The 20,089-nt window shown below is 47.8% G+C and overlaps 1 protein-coding gene across 15 annotated transcripts in view; it reads right to left on the bottom strand.

Annotated features, from left to right (window-relative positions):
• The window catches only part of LOC134486747 (uncharacterized), a 281,727-nt gene extending 270,103 nt beyond the window's left edge, over window positions 1-11,624 (bottom strand). For 2 of the 15 annotated variants that reach the window (XR_015686437.1, XR_015686425.1), the window contains exons 1-2: window positions 6,715-6,872; window positions 6,319-6,466 (exon numbers count right to left, since the gene is read on the bottom strand). Coding sequence is in view for 1 of the 15 variants with exons in the window: in XM_087659702.1 (XP_087515828.1) it covers window positions 6,319-6,411 (93 nt within the window). In the remaining 14 variants the exon portion in view is untranslated. Of the gene's footprint in view, window positions 1-6,318; window positions 6,689-6,714; window positions 6,873-11,485 lie in introns of those variants that run through there. The other 13 variants (XR_015686423.1, XR_015686426.1, XR_015686428.1 and 10 more) reach the window with 13 other exon arrangements.
• Between the last annotated feature and the right edge of the window lie 8,465 nt (window positions 11,625-20,089).

Genomic DNA, 20,089 nt, shown 5'->3' with positions numbered 1-20,089 from the left:
CAGTTGGTAGAAGGCTTGGCTAGCATGTATAAAGTTCTAGGCTCTATCCTAGCACCGCATGAACCGGGTGTGAGGGTGTATAATCCCAGTACTCAGTGAGGCAGCAGAATCAGTTTAAAGTTCAGCTACAGAGCAAGTTTGAGGTCAGTGTGGACTATACAGAGACCCTGTCTTAAAAAAACAGTTATTTACTAGCCAACCGCCACCTATCACTGCTACCTTCCCATAGTTCTAATCCTAGACCAAGTCATAGAGTGCTGACAGCCCAAGGTCAATACAGCTGCTGACTCACCCTCTCTCCACTGAGGTCCTCGCTCAGGCCTGTGTTATCTGTGGCAGGGACTGCTATCATCTCAAAAAATCCCTAACTTCTGAGTCCTCCCCACTGTGGCTGCAGAAGCACCTATGTCTGATAACATTTCCACCCAAACCCTTTCTAGCTCCCAGAGCCTGCAAGCCCCTTTCCTAATACCATGGAAGCCACCTCCCAAAGGCTCCTTGCCCTGCTTTCCTCTGCCAGCTCGTGATGACTTTCCAGAATCATGCCATACATTACAAGGATGTATTCCCTTGCCCCATCTACAAATTCCAGTGTGGGCTCTGACGCTAGGGCTGATGGGGGGCTTATGCACCTGGGCCAAGATCCAGTACCAGCCACACCTTCACAGTTGAGTTCATGGGCCCTGTGCCCTATGTTGCCTACACACCTGGGTTTCCCCTCAAGACTGCCCAACATTGACAGTAGAAGCCTGAGTCACCTGGCTCCGTTTTAGCAAAATAAATGGCTCTCTTCTAATCTTGTCTGCAGCTAGAGAGGGTAGCTGGGGCTGGGGGACTCAGCGCTGAAATTCCAAGGCTCTTACCAGCTCAATTTAACATCATGCCCAGGTTGTACCAGGAACAGGAGTCCTAAGCATGCCTGAAGTTTTGTCTAAACAACAGAGCCCTGGGTACGAGGCAGCTCCAGCCACAGCCCCCAGCCAGGAACTCAAGCGTTGAGTTTGGCCTCTGTCTCCTGTCAACCCTGCTAGAAACCAGGACTCCTCCACAGGGCCACAGCAGGTGGGATGAGGAGGAAGGATGACGGAGCTCTTTCCCTGCAGCTGTCAATTAAGGAGGAGTTTAAAAGGCTTATGAGAGGAATGTTGCCAGCAGCCGTGATTGCTACTGGCTCTCAGCTCTGATGTTGCTGAAGCCAGGACCACAGAGGGAAAATCAGCCAGCTCTGACCATTCCTCCCTGGCAGCCCATCCACCGGCCCCTCACCGCATCATGCCCTTTTCTCTTGATCTTCTTCACCTCTCAGGATGTGCCTGAACCCACCCAACCCCTGACAGGCAACAGGAGAGCCATGTGAGCCATGAGATTTGAATAGACAGGCACCCAAGCCCACACAGCTTTGCTCAGAATCCTAGGACTGAGCAGATGGATAAAACACCTAAAACTGGACTGTTTTTTTTTCCTTTGAGAAATCTGTGTGTGTGTGTGTGTGTGTGTGTGTGTGTGTGTGTGTGTGTGTGTGTGTGTGTGTAGGGGGAGGCTACAAACGCAGGTGTATAAATCTCACAGTTCACAGGCAGGAGCCACAGAAGGGCCGCAGGCATTGGTTCTAGACTTCCAGCGTGTTTGAGACAGTGTCTCCCATTCACTACTCTGTATGCAAAGCTAGCTGACCCTGGATTTCTTTCTGTTTCTTAGGGGGTAGGTGAGTTCGTGGTATGGTCTCACTATATAGACCAGCCTTACACTTGTGGATACGTTCCTCCTTGGCCTCCAAAATGCCAGGATTACACAGGTACAACACCGTAGCCAGCCAGTCAGCTTGAAGCCTGTGTCTTCAGAGCCCCTCGTGTACCTTCACCCATCTGCCCCCCAGATCACCACAGGTTTGCTACCCTGGAATATATGACCCTTACCACAGAGAGGCCCAAGAGGGCCAGGGTAGCTGATAGTTGTGTGCACAGCTCAGGAGTTGATGGGTCCTAAGCTGTGTGTACCGGACAGTATTACTTACCCTCTCTGGGCCTATTGTACTAAGAACACATGCTTCCCAGCTCTGACATGCTGGGCTCTGCATTCTCTGACCCTCCTAGGCAATGGTAAGGCCTGGCTCAGGCCCATCCTGTGGTAGTTAAATTCATGGTCCACTTTGATTTTGCCCTCATTCAACACCACACAGTTCTTGTTGCCTTTCTCTCCCCTTCTTTCTCCCCTGAGGACTGGGCAGGGTACCTCACACATTCTAGGTAAGTGCCCTACCATGGAGTGACATCTCCATAGACCTCGTTGTCCTTTTTTCTTTTCTTTTCTTTTTTCTTTTCTTTTCTTTTCTTTTCTTTTCTTCCCTTCCCTTCCCTTTCCTTTCCTTTCTTTTCTTTTCTTTCCTTTTCCTTCCTTCCTTTCCTTCTTTCCTTTCCTTTCCTTTCCTTTCTTTTCTTTTCAGATAGGCTCTCAGTCAGTTGCTCAAACTGTCCTTGAATTCACCCTGTAACCCAGACTGGATTTGAACTTGAGGTCCTCCTGCTTCAACCTCTGAAGCAGGTGGGATTACCCTGCTATACCAGGCCCAGCCAGCTCTCTCAGGTCATTTGGCTGCTCCCTGGGTCATATGCTCCCAGGTCTCTAGATGCATACAGAAGTAAGGTTGTGTATAACCAGAGTCCGTGTGTTAGCCTAAGGTTCACATGGATGTACAAGGATCTTCTAATACTGGCCCTGCAGGACCGAAGAGCATCCAGCAGCAGCCTGAAGTTGAGCTTCCACACCCCTCAGCCACTTCTCATCCCACACTCCTGCCGCTGCCCAACACATAGATCTGAGCCGCACCTAAGGCCTTTCCAGTGGGATATTTTCTACATCCCGATGGACACTCAGAGGCCCTAGTGCCCAGGGATGACAGAAATCCCTTCTTGCAAACAGCCTTGACCATCAGCCAAGTGCCTTCTGGGTCTGGTGGGCAAAGTGTGGAGGGAGTTGTCTTTTAATTTAGCTGCTTTTCTGTTTCTTTATTCTTCCTTGTGACTCATTATCTTGCGAGGTTTTTAATAACTGAACAGGCCTGGAACATTCCTTCTCTGTTTCTCCCACATGGGTTTCTACTCCCCTCCACACCACGGAGGAGGGCAGCTAGAGCCCCAAGCTGGCTCTGGTCTGGGTGTCTCCCACTATAGCTGGCTCACGGCCCAGGGCAGGAACTGGAAGAGAGGGTCCTGGAGCCTCTGGGAAATGAGATTTACATCAGAAAAGAAGGTCTGTCTGCCAGCACTTCCGCCCCACCCTGCACATTTGTGCACATATGCACACACATGAACATACACACGTCTACACCCACAAATTCTCAGCCAGCAATACCCAAGTCACCATATACCATGAGGGGACAGGTTCCTGAGGTCTCAGAGGACGAGGAATGCCTATGTCTACAGCACACTAAACCAGGCATTTTCCTGTAAATCATCATGATATCGAGGACACACTCACTCGGAGACAGGATATTACTTACATGGTTTGAAGAAGTAGGCCAGTGCACCCCCAGTGGCTGCTATGGGACATCCCCTGCATCTCTAGACCACTTCTCAAACCATCCATCTGTTTTCATGCCACCCTTGGGCAGGGGATGGGAAATATTGGAGTTAGGACCACAGAAGCCCTTGTGGCACAGAGGGACCCATGTGGAAGTTAGTCCTCCACTGAGGGGCTCAAGCCAGGCACGATGCTGATTGGGTTCTGCTATGACGTGAAAATGAACTGGCCCTATCTCACCAGACATGGCATTGAGCCAAACATGAGACTCTGAGGTGTGGCTGAGTCGTCCTATACAGAAGGACCCAGGAGTGTGAGCCCAAGAGGTCAGGCCTGTGCCCAGCATAACCAGAACCAGGCCAGAGAAGTTAGTGGGTGACTTCGGCAAGTGGAGGAAGAAGCTACAGACGAAAGCAGAGCCTGGTTCAAAGGTCCCAATCCTGGGACGAGAGCTTGTCCAGCCTCAGCTTTGGGAAGTGAACTTCTAGCAAGGCCTTGGAGCACAGTCGAAGCTACTAATGGCTACTAGCTACCTAGTCAAGGCTAAGGTAGGAAGTCAGTGAGTCATCCTGGTCTACAGCAAAACTGTATCTCAGAAAAGGAAAGAAAAGGAAAGGAAAGAAGGAAGGAAGGAAGGAGAGAAAGAGAGAGGGGAAGAAAGGAGGGAGAGAGACAGACAGACAGATCAGAGCATATGTATACAAGCCCATACCCAGAGTCAAGATTGGTCTAGGCTCAAAAGTCACTCATTAGCCATCTGGCCATGAAAGATACCTCTTCTCCCCACAACTTAGTTCTGTCATCTACGATGTAACAACTGATTTATTTATCTTTATTTTGAGACAGGGTCTCATGTACCCCAAGCTGGCCTAGAATTTGCCATGTAGCAGAGAATGACCTTGAATTTCTGATCCTCCTGTCTCCACCTTTTAAGTGCCAGGATGACAGGCATGTGCCACCATGCCCAGTCTATGTGAGGCTAGGGATCACACCTAGGGCCTCTCACGCTAGGCAAGCAAACCGAGTCACATCTCCAGCTCTGGTTCCCATTGATTATGAGATTCTTGGTGTTGCCAGCTTTGATCTCTTCATCATTTTAATACATCCAACGCCATCTTAGAGTCACTAGTTGGAATGTGATGACAGAGTCGTCAGTGCTTACAGTTACTGTCAGCGGTTAAGAGCACTGGCTGCTCTTCCAGAGGTCCTGAGTTCAAATCCCAGCAACCACATGGTGGCTCACAACCATCTGTAATGGGATCTGATGCCCTCTTCTGGTGTGTCTGAAGACAGCTACAGTGTACTTATATATAATAAATAAATCTTTTTTAAAAAAATTTTTAAAAAAGACTGTTACCCTTATTTAAAAAATTACAGAATCAGGTCTGGTGAGATGGCTTGGAGACTGAAGGTGCTGGGTGTTCCAAATTTAATTCCCATCACATACTTGGCAGCTCATAACTGTCTAGAACTCCAATTCCAGGGGATCTGAGACCCTCTTCTGGCCTCTGCAGGCATCAGGCATGCGTGAGGTGCATGTATACACAGGCAGGCAAAACACTCAGACACATAAAATAAAATAAATCTTAACTCGACGTTACGTATTTGCAAGAAAACCCGCACTTTCAGAAAGCATGGCACTGTTCATAACGGCATGAAGAATACCACCTTAAACATGTGACATAAGTCTGTGTGACATGGTGGTGCACACCTTTAATCCCAGCACTCAGGAGGCAGAGGGAGGTGGATCTCCATGAGTTCAAGGCCAGCCTGGTCTACATAGGGAGTTCAGGACAGCCCGGGCTCTATACAAAGAAACCCTTTGTGAAAAACCTATAGATAGATAGATAGATAGATAGATAGATAGATAGATAGATAGATAGATAGATAGATAGATAGACAGACAGACAATGTAGATATGGGATTCTGACATCCATGCCTAATTAAATGTAAAAGAAATGTTTCTTCATGTATAAAGTAAACTGACAATTGGGGTCACTAGCAAATACAGAAACACTTCGGATATTAAAGAGGATAGGTGAGCACCCCAGGAGCGACACAGCAGAACTTAATCTTTTTTTTTTAATAATTTTTATTTTAGCTTTTTAAAGACAGCCTCCGTATTGGCCTGACTGACCTGAAACTATCTTCGTAGACAAGGCTAACCTTGAACTCATGGGATTCCTCTTTTCTTTGTCTTCCAACTGCTGGTATTAAAGGCACATGCCACCACATGTAGTTTAAAAACTTAGTATTGTGTGTGTATACACATGATTGTGAGGGAGAGACGTGATGCCAAGGCACTCGTGTGAAGAACAGAGGACAACTTCGTAAAGTCAGTTCTCTTCTACCCTTCTGTGAGCTCCAGGGGTCAAACTGAGCTCACAAGTCTGGCTTGTGTACAAGCAACTACCTTTTCCTGCCAGGCCATCTCTGCAGCCCTCGCTCTGTCAATGTTATAAAGTAAGCCACATCTTACACTTGGTGACAATCTAGAGTCAATGTGATGTAATTAGGACTGTATGTGCCTCATAGGCTTCTAGGGGAAACCTAGCATGTTCAAGAGCCCCGGTTTAGTCCCCAGCACGGGTTTCCTGGTGGGGCATGTTGAATGGGATGCCCCCGAGACATCCAGGTGGAACTTTCTGATGAGAGGCTAGAAATAAGCCTAAAAACGCATCCAGGAGTCAGAGAAGTGAAGGAAGGGCAGGAAGGAGGCCAGGAGCCAGGCCAGTTCCTGCCAATGAGCCTGTGTCACCCCTATTTAGTATCTGAGGTCATTCTGCACTTGTTACTCACCCGGCTGAGCGGCAAGGCAGGACCACTCCGTGCATCCTCACCATTTCGTATTTGTGGCATGACGCGCTTCCGCTTGGGCACCACCTTCTTCATAGAGGCCGCACCTCCGGGCTCATTTTAACTCTTCACAGTGGCCCCGCCATTCCATCTGCCATATCGATGACGGAACAAAACTCAATAGAAAACCAAATGATTCAAGAGGAAAGACGCCGGCTCCGTGCGCACACCAGAGGAGGAAGATAGAGAAACGAAAGGGAGATAAGACAGGACGTCGAGCAGGCCAAGGGCAGGGAGAAGAAAGAGCTCCGAGTACGACTGTGACACCAGATGGCCACTCTCTCCTTTGATTTGTGTCCCCATCCACAAGTCCTTCCCTGCCCAGGAAACCCAACCTACTTAGCTTTCCTGGTTCCAGTTTTCATACCCGAGACAATGTCTGAAGGGATGAAGAGAGTCCTGAACTCCACTCAGTCTCTGGCTGAATGAATGATCTGGACCCTTCACCTTGCTGCTGTGGCTTGCTCTCTCCCTCATAACTGGAAGCTTCTAAATCCGTTTCCTTTGGGAGGGGGTGTTCCTCGGCTGTTCGGGAGAATTGACTGCATGACCAAATTCACATCTTGGATGTTTTGTGAGCACTCTTTTATCTGTAGATCTCTTCTCTAGCTCCATCTCTGTGTCCCCTTTCCTCTGCCCTTGCCCTTGCTCCAAGCCCCAGGAGCCAGGCCCCTGATCTGCATCACAGAATGGGTCTCAATTGAGAGATGTGTATTTGCTAGCCGCCCAAGTCAGCGGCAAGGCTACTCAGTACTCGGTCCAGAACCCCACGCCCCCTAGATGTTTCATATTTGTTGAATGACTTGGGTACCACCCTCTTCAGGGGTAGAAGCCTCATCTCCTGACTCATTTGCTTTGCCCGGTGGCCATTCACTGATGACAGAGCAAACAGACCTGTAACCTTTTGTCCCTCACCCTATGACCCACAGGTCTGGCTGTCACTCCCAGGCATAGGGCCTGAGAAGCATGGGTCTGTGCTGGGAAAATAGTGTCTGTTAGCTACTGTGAGAGTCCCCAGACATCAAAGAGATCATGTGGCAGAATTAGCACTGGGACGGACAGCAACATCAGGAAGTCCACAGACAGACTTAGGAAGTGAGATATTTTAACCTAACATTTTTCAGGGATCCAGAGGGGGAGTGTGGGAAGGAAGTGTGGGAACGAAGCTCCAGCCAAGGCCCTCAGTGCGTGCCAGAGGAAGCCCTTGAAGGGAATGGGGGGCATCTAGTGCTTAGTGACTCCCGATCTGTGCCCTAAATAAATAAATGCGCCCTGGCTCAGTAGTTAGGAGCAGTTCTTCCAGAGCGCCCAGATTTGATTCCCAACACCCACATGGCAGCTCCCAACCATCTGTCACTCTAGTTCTGACGCCGTCGTCTAGCCTCTTCAGGTACCAGGCACACACAAGGTGCACATACATACATGCAGACAAACCCTCATAAACATAAAATATAAATAAATAAGCATTAGGCAAGTGTTATTCAGAAGGGAAAGCTCTCAGGAAGACCCAGGAAAAAGAAAGGAAAAGCAGCACAGGCCTCAGAAATGTGTGCATCCGTGACTTTTCTCGTTGCTGGGCAAAACAGACTGACTCACAGTTCAGAGGAACACAGTTGGCCATGGTGGGGAAGCATGACGGCGGCTTGGATCCTGTCTCTAACCAGGAATCAGAGGAAGGGGAATGTCAGTGTTGGGCTGGCTTTTTTCTATCTTCCTTTTTCACTTAGCCCAGGAGATTCAAGACTGTCCACCGTAAGGGTGGGTTTTCCATCCTCAGATAAACCTCTCTTCAAAGACCCTCATGGACAGGTACACACAAAGCTATACTTGCTGTGCCCTTGGTGTTTCTTCATCCAAGTGAGTTGACAATCAAAACCGACCTTTGCCATCGAACTCCTGGATGAGTGGAGGACAAAGGAAGACAATGTACAGTTGGGTTCAGGGAGTTAAACCCTGGGGAAAGTTGGTTGTCATTGTTGTTTTGGTTTGTTTTATTTTTTTAGCTTAAAAAATTATTTTAATACACATAAAATAATCCATAAGCAGGATATTTTGCCTATAATCTATATCTGTGTACTTCATGTATACCTGGTGCCCACAGGAGCCAGAAGAGAGTTTTGGATGACCTGGAACGGAGTTACAGATGGTTGTAAGCCACACACCATGTAGGTGCTAGAAATTTAACCTGGTCTTCTGGAAGATCAGGCCATACTCTTGACCACTAAACCATGTCTCCAACCTGAAAGTTGATGTGTTATGGCCTTTGGTAAGTATTTGACCAATGGTTTATCCATTGTCTTTTGTTTTATGGGGGTTCATTCTCTCCCTCTTCCCTCCCCCTGTGTGAGAGCACATGTGTGCAGTTGCACGTGTGTTAGCAAATGCATGTATGTGCTCACCTTTGTTCCTGTTCACACGTGTGCATGTGTGTGTAGACCAGAGGACAACCCTAGGTGCTACGCCTCAGACACCATTCACCTCGCCTTTTGAGATGGAGTCTTTCATTGGCCTGAGGCTCACCAAGTAGGCTAGGGTAGCTGACCAGTGATTCCCCCAGGGACCTACCTATCTCTGCCTCCCCAGTCCTCGGATTGCAAATACACACCATTGAGACTGGGTTTTCGTCTTACATGAGTTCTGGGGAACTGAATTCAAGTCTTCATGCTAGCACAGCAAGCACTTTAGTGGCTGACTTCATTATCTCTGGTTTACCTAACTCTGAATTCTCAACCTCATCCAGCCTGTCTGGGTTTCTTGGGTCAAAGATGTGCCTGCTCCTGGGGCTGGGAGGCATCCTTCTATTTATCTTCCTTCTGTCCACACGATCCATGGAACTGGAGCATGGATCTGACTGGTCAGAATACCTGTCACCTGTCATACAAACCCTAACTATCATCTGGGTTTTGTTTCAATATTTGCACACACACCCCGCCCCCCAAGAATATTATTGCACTGAGAGGCTTGAGTGAGCATCAGTCTTTCTCTGAAAGGAAATCTTGGTCTGTTTTTAGGACAACTGGATTGACTTGGAGACGCAGATGGCTTTCTTTGAATCGTGGTCCTAAGCGGGGCTCTGAACTGGTACCGGGAGTCAGGAGCACTGCCGAGTGGAGCCGCTGGCCCCGGATGCCACTGATCCTGCTCACGAGCTTATGAGCAAGCTGGTTCCAAGGTCAGCAGCTGGACCCTGCTGTGTTTTCAGAACATAAGTTGACCCCTGGCATCAGCAAATAGCACCAGAGTTTTAATCAGAGAGCAGAAACTAAATAAATAAAAATAAGAAAGCAATGACAGCTGCCTGCTATCAGTCTAATTAAAAAAAAATACACAAGTCACCATAGTCAGCTTTCTGCTGCATCCTGGGTCCCCCTCCATGTATATGCAAGCCATGGGTCACCTGCTTAGGGATTCAGGTCACTGTCCTGGGAGCATGGCCTCAAGTCCAGAGACAATGTTCAGACCCTTCAGTGTAAGTTACTTAGAGGGGTGTGGCCACAGAGGAGGTTCATTTTGCTAATGCCCCCTTCTCCAATCGCCCTACTTTCCCTTTTAAGTAGGCTCTACATTAGTAACCCCCAACTGTTTGTCAGGGAAGTAATATGTCTGTGTGTGCAGGTGCACACGTGTATGGGACATACACAAGTGGGGATCAGAAGACAAAGAAGGTTAAACTGGTGGGCTAGGGAACCTCAAGGTCTCACCTATCTTTATCTCCCTAAAGCAGGGATTACTCACTCCCCTGGCTTTTAAAAAATATTTATTTCTCTTTATGTATATGAGTGATCTGTCTTCCCAAACACCCAGAAGAGGGAATCAGATCCCATCACAGATGGTTCTAAGCCACCATGTAGGTGCTAGGAATCGAACTCAGAACATTTGGAAGAGCAGCCAGTGTTCTTAACCGCAGAGTCATTTTAACATGAGTTCTAGAGGCTGAGTTCAGGGCCTCATGATTAAAGACAAGGGCTTCACTACCTGAGATATCTTCCCCAGCCCCACTGACCTAACTCTTTACAAAGGAACCCTTGAATGCGTGTCTTTCATTGCTCTTGTCTTTCCTCCATCCATAGAGTTCCATTAATACCTTCTTAGAAAAGCTTAATTTGCATGACCCAAAACAGCACACAGAGCATGGCTCTCCTCTGTGGTTTCACAGCATCCATCTCTGTTTTCCAGGGGAGTAGCTAGAACTCAGGGTCTTACATGGGGTAGGCAAATGATCTGCTACAAGCTGCAGCCCCAGCCCTAAGTTCGATTATTATGTTTTTCTCTTGTTATCTGTTCCTGCCCCAAGCCTTACCCCCTTGTCCTGCACATACATCCATACTCTGAGGACAGACACTGTCTGGTTCACTGTCATCCCCTGTGCTGCTTGGACAATGTCTGGCACACAGCAAGTGTTCAGTCAATATTTACTGAATGAATGAAGTGTTATTTCTTGCAGGCGGAGAGGACCCATCTACCTTACAATTAGAACTACGTGAACCGCTCTTTCCAGTAAAGGGTGGGGTAGAGGGTGTTCCTAGTCACTCTTGTCACGAAGTCCCCAGCAGGCTAGCATCTTTGAGCCATGCCCTCTGTGAAGGTTTCTGAGAACTAGATCGTTTATCTTCGAAGTAACTATAAATAGTATTTTTATCCCTTCTTAGATGAGAAAAACAAAACAACAAAACTGGGGTTTCAAGAAGGAGCTTGAATTGATTCTAGTACTTGGGAAGTGGAGGCATGAGGATCAGGAGTTCAAGGCCAACCTTGGCTTTATCTCAAGCCTGGGTTACACGAGTCCCTGCTTTTAAAAATACAAACAATAGCACAGCAGCGGCACACTTACGAGTTCGCTGGCTCATAGCTGATGCATCTGTTTGATTTTAAAGCTTTCCTATGACTAAGAACCTTTTTCCTGGGATGAAACTCAAGCAATAGAATCAGCCCTACTTAAAAGTGCCCTGACCCCTAAAGACCTTGTGCCCTTTCCCTTCCCCAGAGCCCAGGCTACCTGAGAAAACCACCAGCTGTCCCTCCCAGCAGTGACAGTCATCCCCAACCCCGAGTTTCTTGAGCCTGGGAGATGGGAACGGAGAGCAGAGTCCAACACTCAGAAATAACTTACCTAAGCAATGTTTGCACATACCTCTGCTCGGCCAAGGGGCTGAGCCCTTTTCCCTGAACTGAACCATGATAGTCATCGCCTGAATCATCACAGTTACCTAAGGAAACGTCAGCCCGGCACAGCTGGACTCCTGAAGCCTAGGCAGCAAGCCTCAGGACAATGGGGCAGGGTTTCCGGCATGGGAGGGCAACGGGGGAGGGGGTGAGGCAGGGCTTATGCTGGCCATAGAAAGCCAGAACTCTGAGGCAGGGGCAGAGGGGGAGCCCCAGGGACATGGGAGGCGAACCCTAAGACCCTGGAGCTGATGATTCACTGTGTGTCTCAAGACAAGTTCCTTCTCTTCTGGGATAACTTTGTCTCCTCCTCAAAGGTGTGGGCCCATCCTACACCCAATCCCCCAGGGCCTGGAGGAGATGGGCAAGGAAAAAGAAGACAAAAGCCGTTCAAAATGGAAAGCTTTGGTAAAGCCATGTTTCCAGCCTTAGGAAGCACTCTCTGTCCTGTACTTGGAAATAATGCCTCATCTTAACCTGGACAGCATCCATAAGGAAGATGCGCTATTCTTCACCAAGGAGGACACAGAAGCTAATATGGATAAATGACTTATTCTATGCTTCGCTGCCTTACCACTCTCTGTCCAATCACCTCACCATCAGACAGAGGCCAAAGCCCTACAACAAACCTTTCTGTGGGGTGTGGCAATGGTACTGTTTACAAGAGCCTCTTTAGTCCCATCTAGACCTCATCCAACATGAGCACATCGGTGAATGTGAGAGATGGGGACTTGAGTGGTTCTTCCCACCCCTGCTTTATGTAATCTCTAGTTTCTTGTCCCACTCTCTGAGTGGGGGGAGAACAGGTGATTGAGAGATGTAAGTTTCAGGCTCAGGGTTGCTGTGCCCTGGCAAATACAACCACCATTTGTCAGAGAATATGAACAAAGGTGTCCATGACAGCAGCACCTCCTCAAGTTCTGATGGGGATGCTGAGACAGAACAACTTTCCACTGGAGACATTCTCCATCTGGCTCCACCTGGCTCCAGCTGGCTCCAGCTGGCTCCACCTGGCTCCATCTGCCTCCAGCTGGCTCCACCTGGCTTCACCTGGCTCCATCTGCCTCCACCTAGCTCCACCTGGCTCCATCTGCCTCCACCTGGCTCCACCTGGCTCCACCTGGCTCCATCTGGCTCCACCTGGCTCCAGCTGGCTCCATCTGCCTCCATCTGCCTCCATCTGGCTCTATCCAGCACCAGGACCTTACTCAGGGTGAATCCCCTTGAGATGGGACACCAGGATGCTAGGATCTTTTCCATACCTGTCCCTCTCTTTGTACCATCTACTTAACCACACCATTTATCTTAGAACCTTCTACTAAGCTTATCAGCCCAAGAGGCCCCAAAAGCCCATAGAAAGTCTAACTGTCAACCGCAGGAGAGTAGCACATCTCCACCTTGTAGAACATCCCCCTCCCCCAAAGAACCTCCACAAGGACCACTGCCAGACAAGTTTTCATTTGAACAGGACACTTAACAGCATCCAGTTCCAAGGTCCAACTGACTTTTCTAGATGTCACACTGGAACCCCAGCAGACCCTATGAGGTTCCTGTCAACGCTATTTTTGTCGGTGTGTCTGGGAAAACTGACTGAATTTCCTTTTATCTGGAAGCGAGCCCAACTCTGAAGTTGGGTGGATGTAGCCACGCTTCCGCACCCAAGTTTCCGCAGGTTTGAAAACAAGGCTTGGGTGTTGCAGAGAACAGCTGTGCTAACAAGCACGGCTCTTATCGGTCCATGCCTAGTCCTGCCGGGGTGTCCTGGAGAGCCAGGGCAGTGACTAAAGAGTGGACAGCCACACCCAACAACAGAGCCCAGGGGGTGGCAATGAGAGCAGCCAGAGCAGGAGGGGGACTGGTTCCGAAGAGAAGCCCCTGAGGAAACCTCAGAAATGACCAGAAGAGTCAGTTCCCCAGTGGAACAGTGCCACTGTCTGGAGTTTCTGGAGTTGCCCTTGAAAACACAGTGTAACAGTCCCCTCTCCATACATACACAACCAACATTTTGTAAAATCTATTTCCTCTTTTAAGAATGCAAAAGGGTGTTTGAGGCCAGCCTGGATAGCCAGGGCTATACAAAGAAGCCCTGCCTTGAAAAACTAAAAACCAAAAACAAAGAAGAGGAAGAAGAGGAAGAAGAAGAAGAAGAAGGAGGAGGAGGAGGAGGAGGAGAAGAAGAAGGAGAAGAAGAAGAAGAGGAGGAGGAGGAGGAAGAGGAGGAGGAAGAGGAGGAGGGAGAGGAGGAGGAAGAGGAGGAGGAGGAAGAGGAGGAGGAGGAAGAGGAGGAGGAACAACAAAAGGGGGCTGAGTCATGACTCAGCAGATAAAGGCACTAGCCACCAAAGCCTAATCATGATGGAAGGAGAGACCCACTTCCACAAGTTGCCCTCACTCCTCCTTCCGGGAGGCCCAGTCATGTCTCTCCTGGTTAGCCTAATCTCTTCCCATATCTTTCTGTTACTCTTTGTCCCCAAGAGAGTAGGAAGGAGAAGAACTTTAACCCTGTTTGACAAAGGACTTGACAATGGCAAATCATCAGCAAACATTCCCAGGGCTTAAGGAGTCCTTGAGGAAGAGATTTCTGACCCTGAAGTCACCGCTGTGTAGGTTAATAGTCAGACAGATCTCTCCCCAGCTGCAGAGAACAAATGAGTTAATAGCTAAAATGTGCTTAGACAGCTGGGGATGTCTCAACTGAGAGAGCTTACCTAGCACACCCAAAGCCCCAGGACCACATGGACAGGGCAGAGCGGCACGTGCCTATGACGTCAACACTGCAGAGCTGGAAGCAAAAAGATCTTCCTTAGCTAGATAGCCAGTTCAAGGCCAGCCTGGATACAAAAGACCCTATCTCTATTAAGGAGGAGATAGATTAGATAGATAGATAGATAGATAGATAGATAGATAGATAGATAGATAGATAGATGATAGATTATAGCTAGGTAGATAGATGATAGATAGATAGATAGATAGATAGATAGATAGATAGATAGACAGACAGACAGATGATAGATGATAAAATTTGCTTAGAATCAATCGGGGGGGGGGATTGTGGGAGGAAGTGACCAGAAAAGGGGCAGTAAGCAGTATGTAAAGTGAATAAATAAAATAAAAAACATTAAAATAAAAAAGCGTCATATCCAGAATTATAGCCATCACCTGTAAGTCCTTGCTTATAACATTACTTTCATTACCAAGACATTGGTATGTATGTATGTGTCAACAGATTAATAACAATCAAAAGAGTCTTTGTTTTGAGGAAGAAAAATTGTTGGGGTTTGGATGATAGAGGATGGTTTCTGGATTTCAGAAATGATCTAAGACCTTGGCCCTGTGCTTGAGAAATGACCAGTAACCAAGCCCAGAGTAGACAGAGGCTTGGGCAGGTCCATTAACTGGCCCTGCACACCCTCTAGTCAACCTCTGTGGCCCCAATAGGACACAGGGACCTGGGTAAGTCTAAGGGACACGGACAGTCTCAGATAAGCCACCTCAAGCTTCCATGAGCCTCCTTGGCTAAGTTGGGCTGGAGTTCCCTCACTGAAAGTCACATGTACAAGTCAAGGGACTTTCCAAGGAGGCTGGTAGAGAGGATCTGGGAAAGGCCCCTCCAACAGGGAGAAAAGAGGGGTTTCTAAAGTCTGAGTGAGGAACCGGCAGGGACAGAGTGCCTGGCAGCCCCAGAGCAAGGATGACACCAAACAGAGGTCTCCTAGGTTAGGTCTAAGTGATTGCTGCTGAGTGATTGATGTGGCCTGACCCTCAATCCCACACCTCCAGGAATATCTAAACTTGTCCCAGGGCTTTGGGGTCAATCTGTTTTTAGAGGTTGTAACAAAGTATCCGTAGACCCCTAAGCAGGGCAGTGGCAGGCACAGACAGTCCCCACTAGAAGCAGGTCATGCTCAGATCCGAGAAAGCTGTCAATGACCTTCAGTTCAGGCCAAACTGGGCTGATCAGGAGAAAGCAACAGAGGAGTCAGAAGTACAAGGAAACTTTCTGGAAGATCTGACAAAGTATGAGGAAAGCTGGACACTGGGATGTGCAGAGGTGTGCTGGCTGGCTTCCAGTGAGAGGAGTGTGCGAGAAGCCTGAAAAGAGCAAACCAAACTCCTTACACATAAATATCTGTCTTGCCACTATTGCCACCGGGTCTTAGAGCCTGGATTCAGGGGTGTGTGAGGGGTGAGCTCCCAGCAGCTTCCTTTGATCTCTCTCCTTATCTGCCCTGAAGGAGTGTGAGGCCCAGGACTCCCAGCTCAGCCCCTTCCCCAGCTGGGCCAAAACTATAAATAATACAATCTGCCCTCCCACTTCAGAAGGACTTTGGTGGTAAAAACACAGTCCTAACCTGTACCAGCCTCTGCCTCCCCCAGGCCCTGGGGATTAGGCTGTAAGGGGCTCCCACATTCCTTTGGACCACCTTCCCTCTGGACCCTGCCTGTAGTTTCTCCAGCTTCTATGGGCCAGAGCCAGAGGTTGCCAAATCTCCCAGGGAAGGCAATGTAGCTTTTCAGCCAGAGAAATGAGGAAGTGAAATAGTTTCTCTCCAGGAACCACAGGCCTTCCTCTCAGACAAGCCCTTTCCCACACTACCTCTGAGTCAACCTCAGTGCCCCGAGCCAGGAAGAATGGTCCTCGTGGCCCAGCAGCTTGTACTCGCAGCTCCAAGATGGGAAGAGCCAACCAACAGTGGCCCAAGATCCTTTCCACCCACGGCTCTGTCCCTAATTTCAAAATGGAAGGGTTCATGTTCCTGGGCTGGGCCTTTTATCCTCATAGCCTGTACTTGGCCTAGTCTTTGTCAAGAAACGTCTTCAGAAAAAGGACTGTTCTGGAAGACTCCACTCTCCACAAGATGCTTCTCTTTTCTTCTCATTTATTAAAAGCAGTTCTTATCCTAGGACCAAAGCTGAGCCAGGAATCGGATTCCCTGAGTCTGACCCGTTCTGCTCCCCGAATCAGTAGCCACGTGGGTACACCTGCAAACATGGCACCCGTAGCCCAGTAGGGACAGAAGGTAGGCTGAGCTCTGGCTGGGCTAGGCACTCTGCCACCCTGCCAAAGGCCCCTTTCCTCCGGGATCTCAGATAACTTGCAGAGACACTGGCCAGTTCTGCAGTCAAGGAGCTATCCCTCTTGAAAGGCTTCCAGCAAATGTTTCCTTCATGGAGGAGAAAAGCAACGGTCGCTGATAAGGAGGGGCCAGCCGCCTAGGTTCCAGGTAGCCCCAGAGCACCAGGGAAGAATTCTCTGAATTCAGTGCCATTTTGTTGGTGACACAGACTCGCCCCTTGATTTTGAGGTGGATTCAATTCCTAGAAACAGCCCCGCAAGAGTAATTCAAATATAAAAACAAGCAAGGGTCAGAGACACAGCTCAGTGGTAATAGCTGATACTGCTTTTTCGGGGAACCATGCTTGGTTTCCCAGCATTCACATTTCATCTCACAACTGTCTGTAACTCCAGTTCTCGGGGATCTGACACTCTCTGTAGTCGCTGATGCCCGTGGTACACATACACACACGCAGGCAGACACCCCCCCCCACACACACACAAAATTTAAAATTCTTTAAAATCTTAATAAAATACGTTCATGTATAATGGGTTTGTCATTATTCTTTTACATGAAAAAATGTAAATTTTTAATTTTAATGTTTCCCCCTTCAGCTCTCTGTTAGGCATGGTGATCGTGCTGAAGTCATGGGTATGAGTCCTGAGTGTACTTAACCACTGAGCCACCTCTCCAACCCCCAATAAACAAGCTTGAGTGTATTTTACTCAATATAACATATCTAAGAAGTAAATAACATATTTTAATTAAACAAAGTTATGTTCTAAAACAAAACAGAACTTTGAGAAGGGTGAGATTGTTTGCTCACCTGCAAGTCTGTGACAGAGGCCTCCTGCCTTCCACGAGCGCTTCTGTCCGAGTTAAGGAAATTCTCCTGCCTTCCCATGTGTGCCTCTGCATTCAGCCTCTTGTGACTCATGTTTTATTTGAAGAATACAAGGGAACCAGGTGTGGTCATTCATGTCTATAATCCCAACACTTGAGAGGCTGAGACAGGAGGATTGTCACAAATTCCAGGCCAGCCTGGGTTATCTAGTGAGCTCTAGGCCAGCCAGAACTGCACAGCAAACTTGTTTGAATGAACATGAGAGAAATCCCTCATTGTGCAAACTTGTACCTGAAAAGAAATACTTGAGAACACTTTCAGGCAATTCTAGGTACCCTTCTCTGATACCACGTCGAAACTCAACAAGAGAACATGTCTTATGTGTAGGAAGGGCGGAGGGTGTGGTCCTGGGGACTTTATGCTCTTGTGTGACTCCGTTCCTGTGGAGACACAAACATTCATCTCAGACAGGGAACAAACAGCAGGCCAAAGTCAGAATACCACCAAGGTTCAATTTGGTGAATCAGTGAATTTTACTGGGGTCACTTATAACACGTGGGTGAGAGGTTACTTACAGGGGAGAAATGGCTCAAAGACAGCTGCAGCTCACTCCAGCATGGCTGATCACGTACAGAAGCTAGAAACCTGTGCACAGCCCACAGGCAGCTTGCCTGGTGGGAGAGCCCCTTCCAAGCAACTCTCAGCTGATCTCTGACTCTTCTAGGTAGCTTGACTAATCCTGGTTAGTGTCCACTTAACACACTACTACTACTACTACTACTACTACTACTACTACTACCTCTATTACTACTATTACCTCTATTACTACTACTACTACTACTACTACTACTACCTCTATTACTACTATTACCTCTATTACTACTACTACTACCTCTATTACTACAATTACCTCTATTACTACTACTACTCCTCTTACTACTACTACTACTACTACTACTATTACCTCTATTACTACTACTACTACTACTACCTCTATTACTACAATTACCTCTATTACTACTACTACTCCTCTTACTACTACTACTACTACTACTATTACCTCTATTACTACTACTACTATTACTACTACTACTAGTACTACTTAAGTGTGTGTGTGTGTGTGTGTGTGTGTGTGTGTGTGTGTGTGTGTATAAATGTTGCTTAATTGGGCTGGTGGTATAGCTTAGAGTACTTGCCTTGAATGCTTCACCTTGGGTTAAAAAAAGGTGGGGGGCAGAAAAATGCAAAAGAAATACTGTATATATATATTTATTTATTTATTACTAGATGTAATACTAGTGTCATTACATCTCTAGCCATCTCTCTAGCCATCTATCTGTCCTCTCTATCCTTGTGCATTTGGTCCATCTGCAATGGCAGGGGAAGGGGACTGTCTAAGGAAAGAGTGTATAAGCAACAAGCTATGGACCACTTATAAAGCTGGTGGCTGCACGTGAGAAAAGGGGCCACCAGCCACCGGGGGTGGGGGAGGCTGACTGGGGAGGCATGGTGAAGGCCTGCACCACAAAGACGAGAAGCTGACAGAAAGTCATGGTTTATGCAGGAAAACAATAGCGTATAAAGAAGGTTACAGTGTAGAGTGAAATAAAGAGACTATTCAGAACAGGTGGACAGGGTTACAGGAACCCACAAGACACGGCACAAAAGAGCACAGCAACAGTCACAGCCAGGAGCCATCTGCCCCAGCCTGAGGGGGGAGGAGAAACTGGAGGTGAAGATCTCTCAGAAGAGACCTGACTGGACCACAGGTGGCTCCGGGAGAAGAGCCAGTGGACCATGTGTTCTAATCTCACCTTCCTCTTGGGTCTTATAGCCCATTAACAGAGCCCAGCAAGAAGACAGAAGGAGGCTTCCTTCGCAAGCTCATCAAAGAAAGAGTTGTTATGAGAAGTCGCTTCTAGAAAGTCAGAATGCTCTCTGGGATGGGTATCCGAGATAAATCAAGGCTGGGGGGCTCTCAGAGACTGAACCACCAACCAAAGAGAGTATGTAGGCTGGACATAGGCTCCCTGCACATATGTAGCAGATGTGCAACTAGGTCTTGATGTGGGTACCCCAACAACTGGAGCATGGGTCATCTATCCCTAAAGCTGTTAGCTGTCTGTGGATCCTATTCTCCTAACTGGGCTGCCTTGTCTGCCTCAGTGGGAGAGGATGAGCCTAGCCCTGCAGAGACTGGATGTGCCAGGGTGGGGGGATACCCAGGGGGACCTCCACCCTCTCAGAGGAGAAGAGGAATGAGGGGGGAAGACTAGGAGGGACTGGGAAGAGGAGGGCAGCGATTGGAATGTAAAGTGAATGAATGAATGAGTGAATAAATAAATAAATAAACTAATAAATAAATGGAAAAATCAACCAAGGCAATGCATCTTGCTACAGAAGCTGTCAGTATATTCTTTACCTTTAGGCATTCATGAAGAAAGGATTTTCTCTTGAGATTTTTTAAATTTTTCTTTTAATTTTGAAATTAGAATTATATCACTTTTCTGAGATTCCCTTTCCTCCCTCCAAGCCCTCCCATATACCTCTCCCTGCTCCCTTTCATGCCCTCATATATATAAATATATATGTGTGTGTGTATTTTACATATATATATTCAGAAATATGTACTTCTCAGTTTATATATACT

The sequence above is a fragment of the Rattus norvegicus genome, chromosome 4, assembly GCF_021556685.1.
Source record: "Rattus norvegicus strain SHRSP/BbbUtx chromosome 4, alternate assembly SHRSP_T2T, whole genome shotgun sequence".
NCBI lineage: Eukaryota > Metazoa > Chordata > Mammalia > Rodentia > Muridae > Rattus > Rattus norvegicus.
This window is presented reverse-complemented; position numbering and strand designations above follow the sequence as displayed.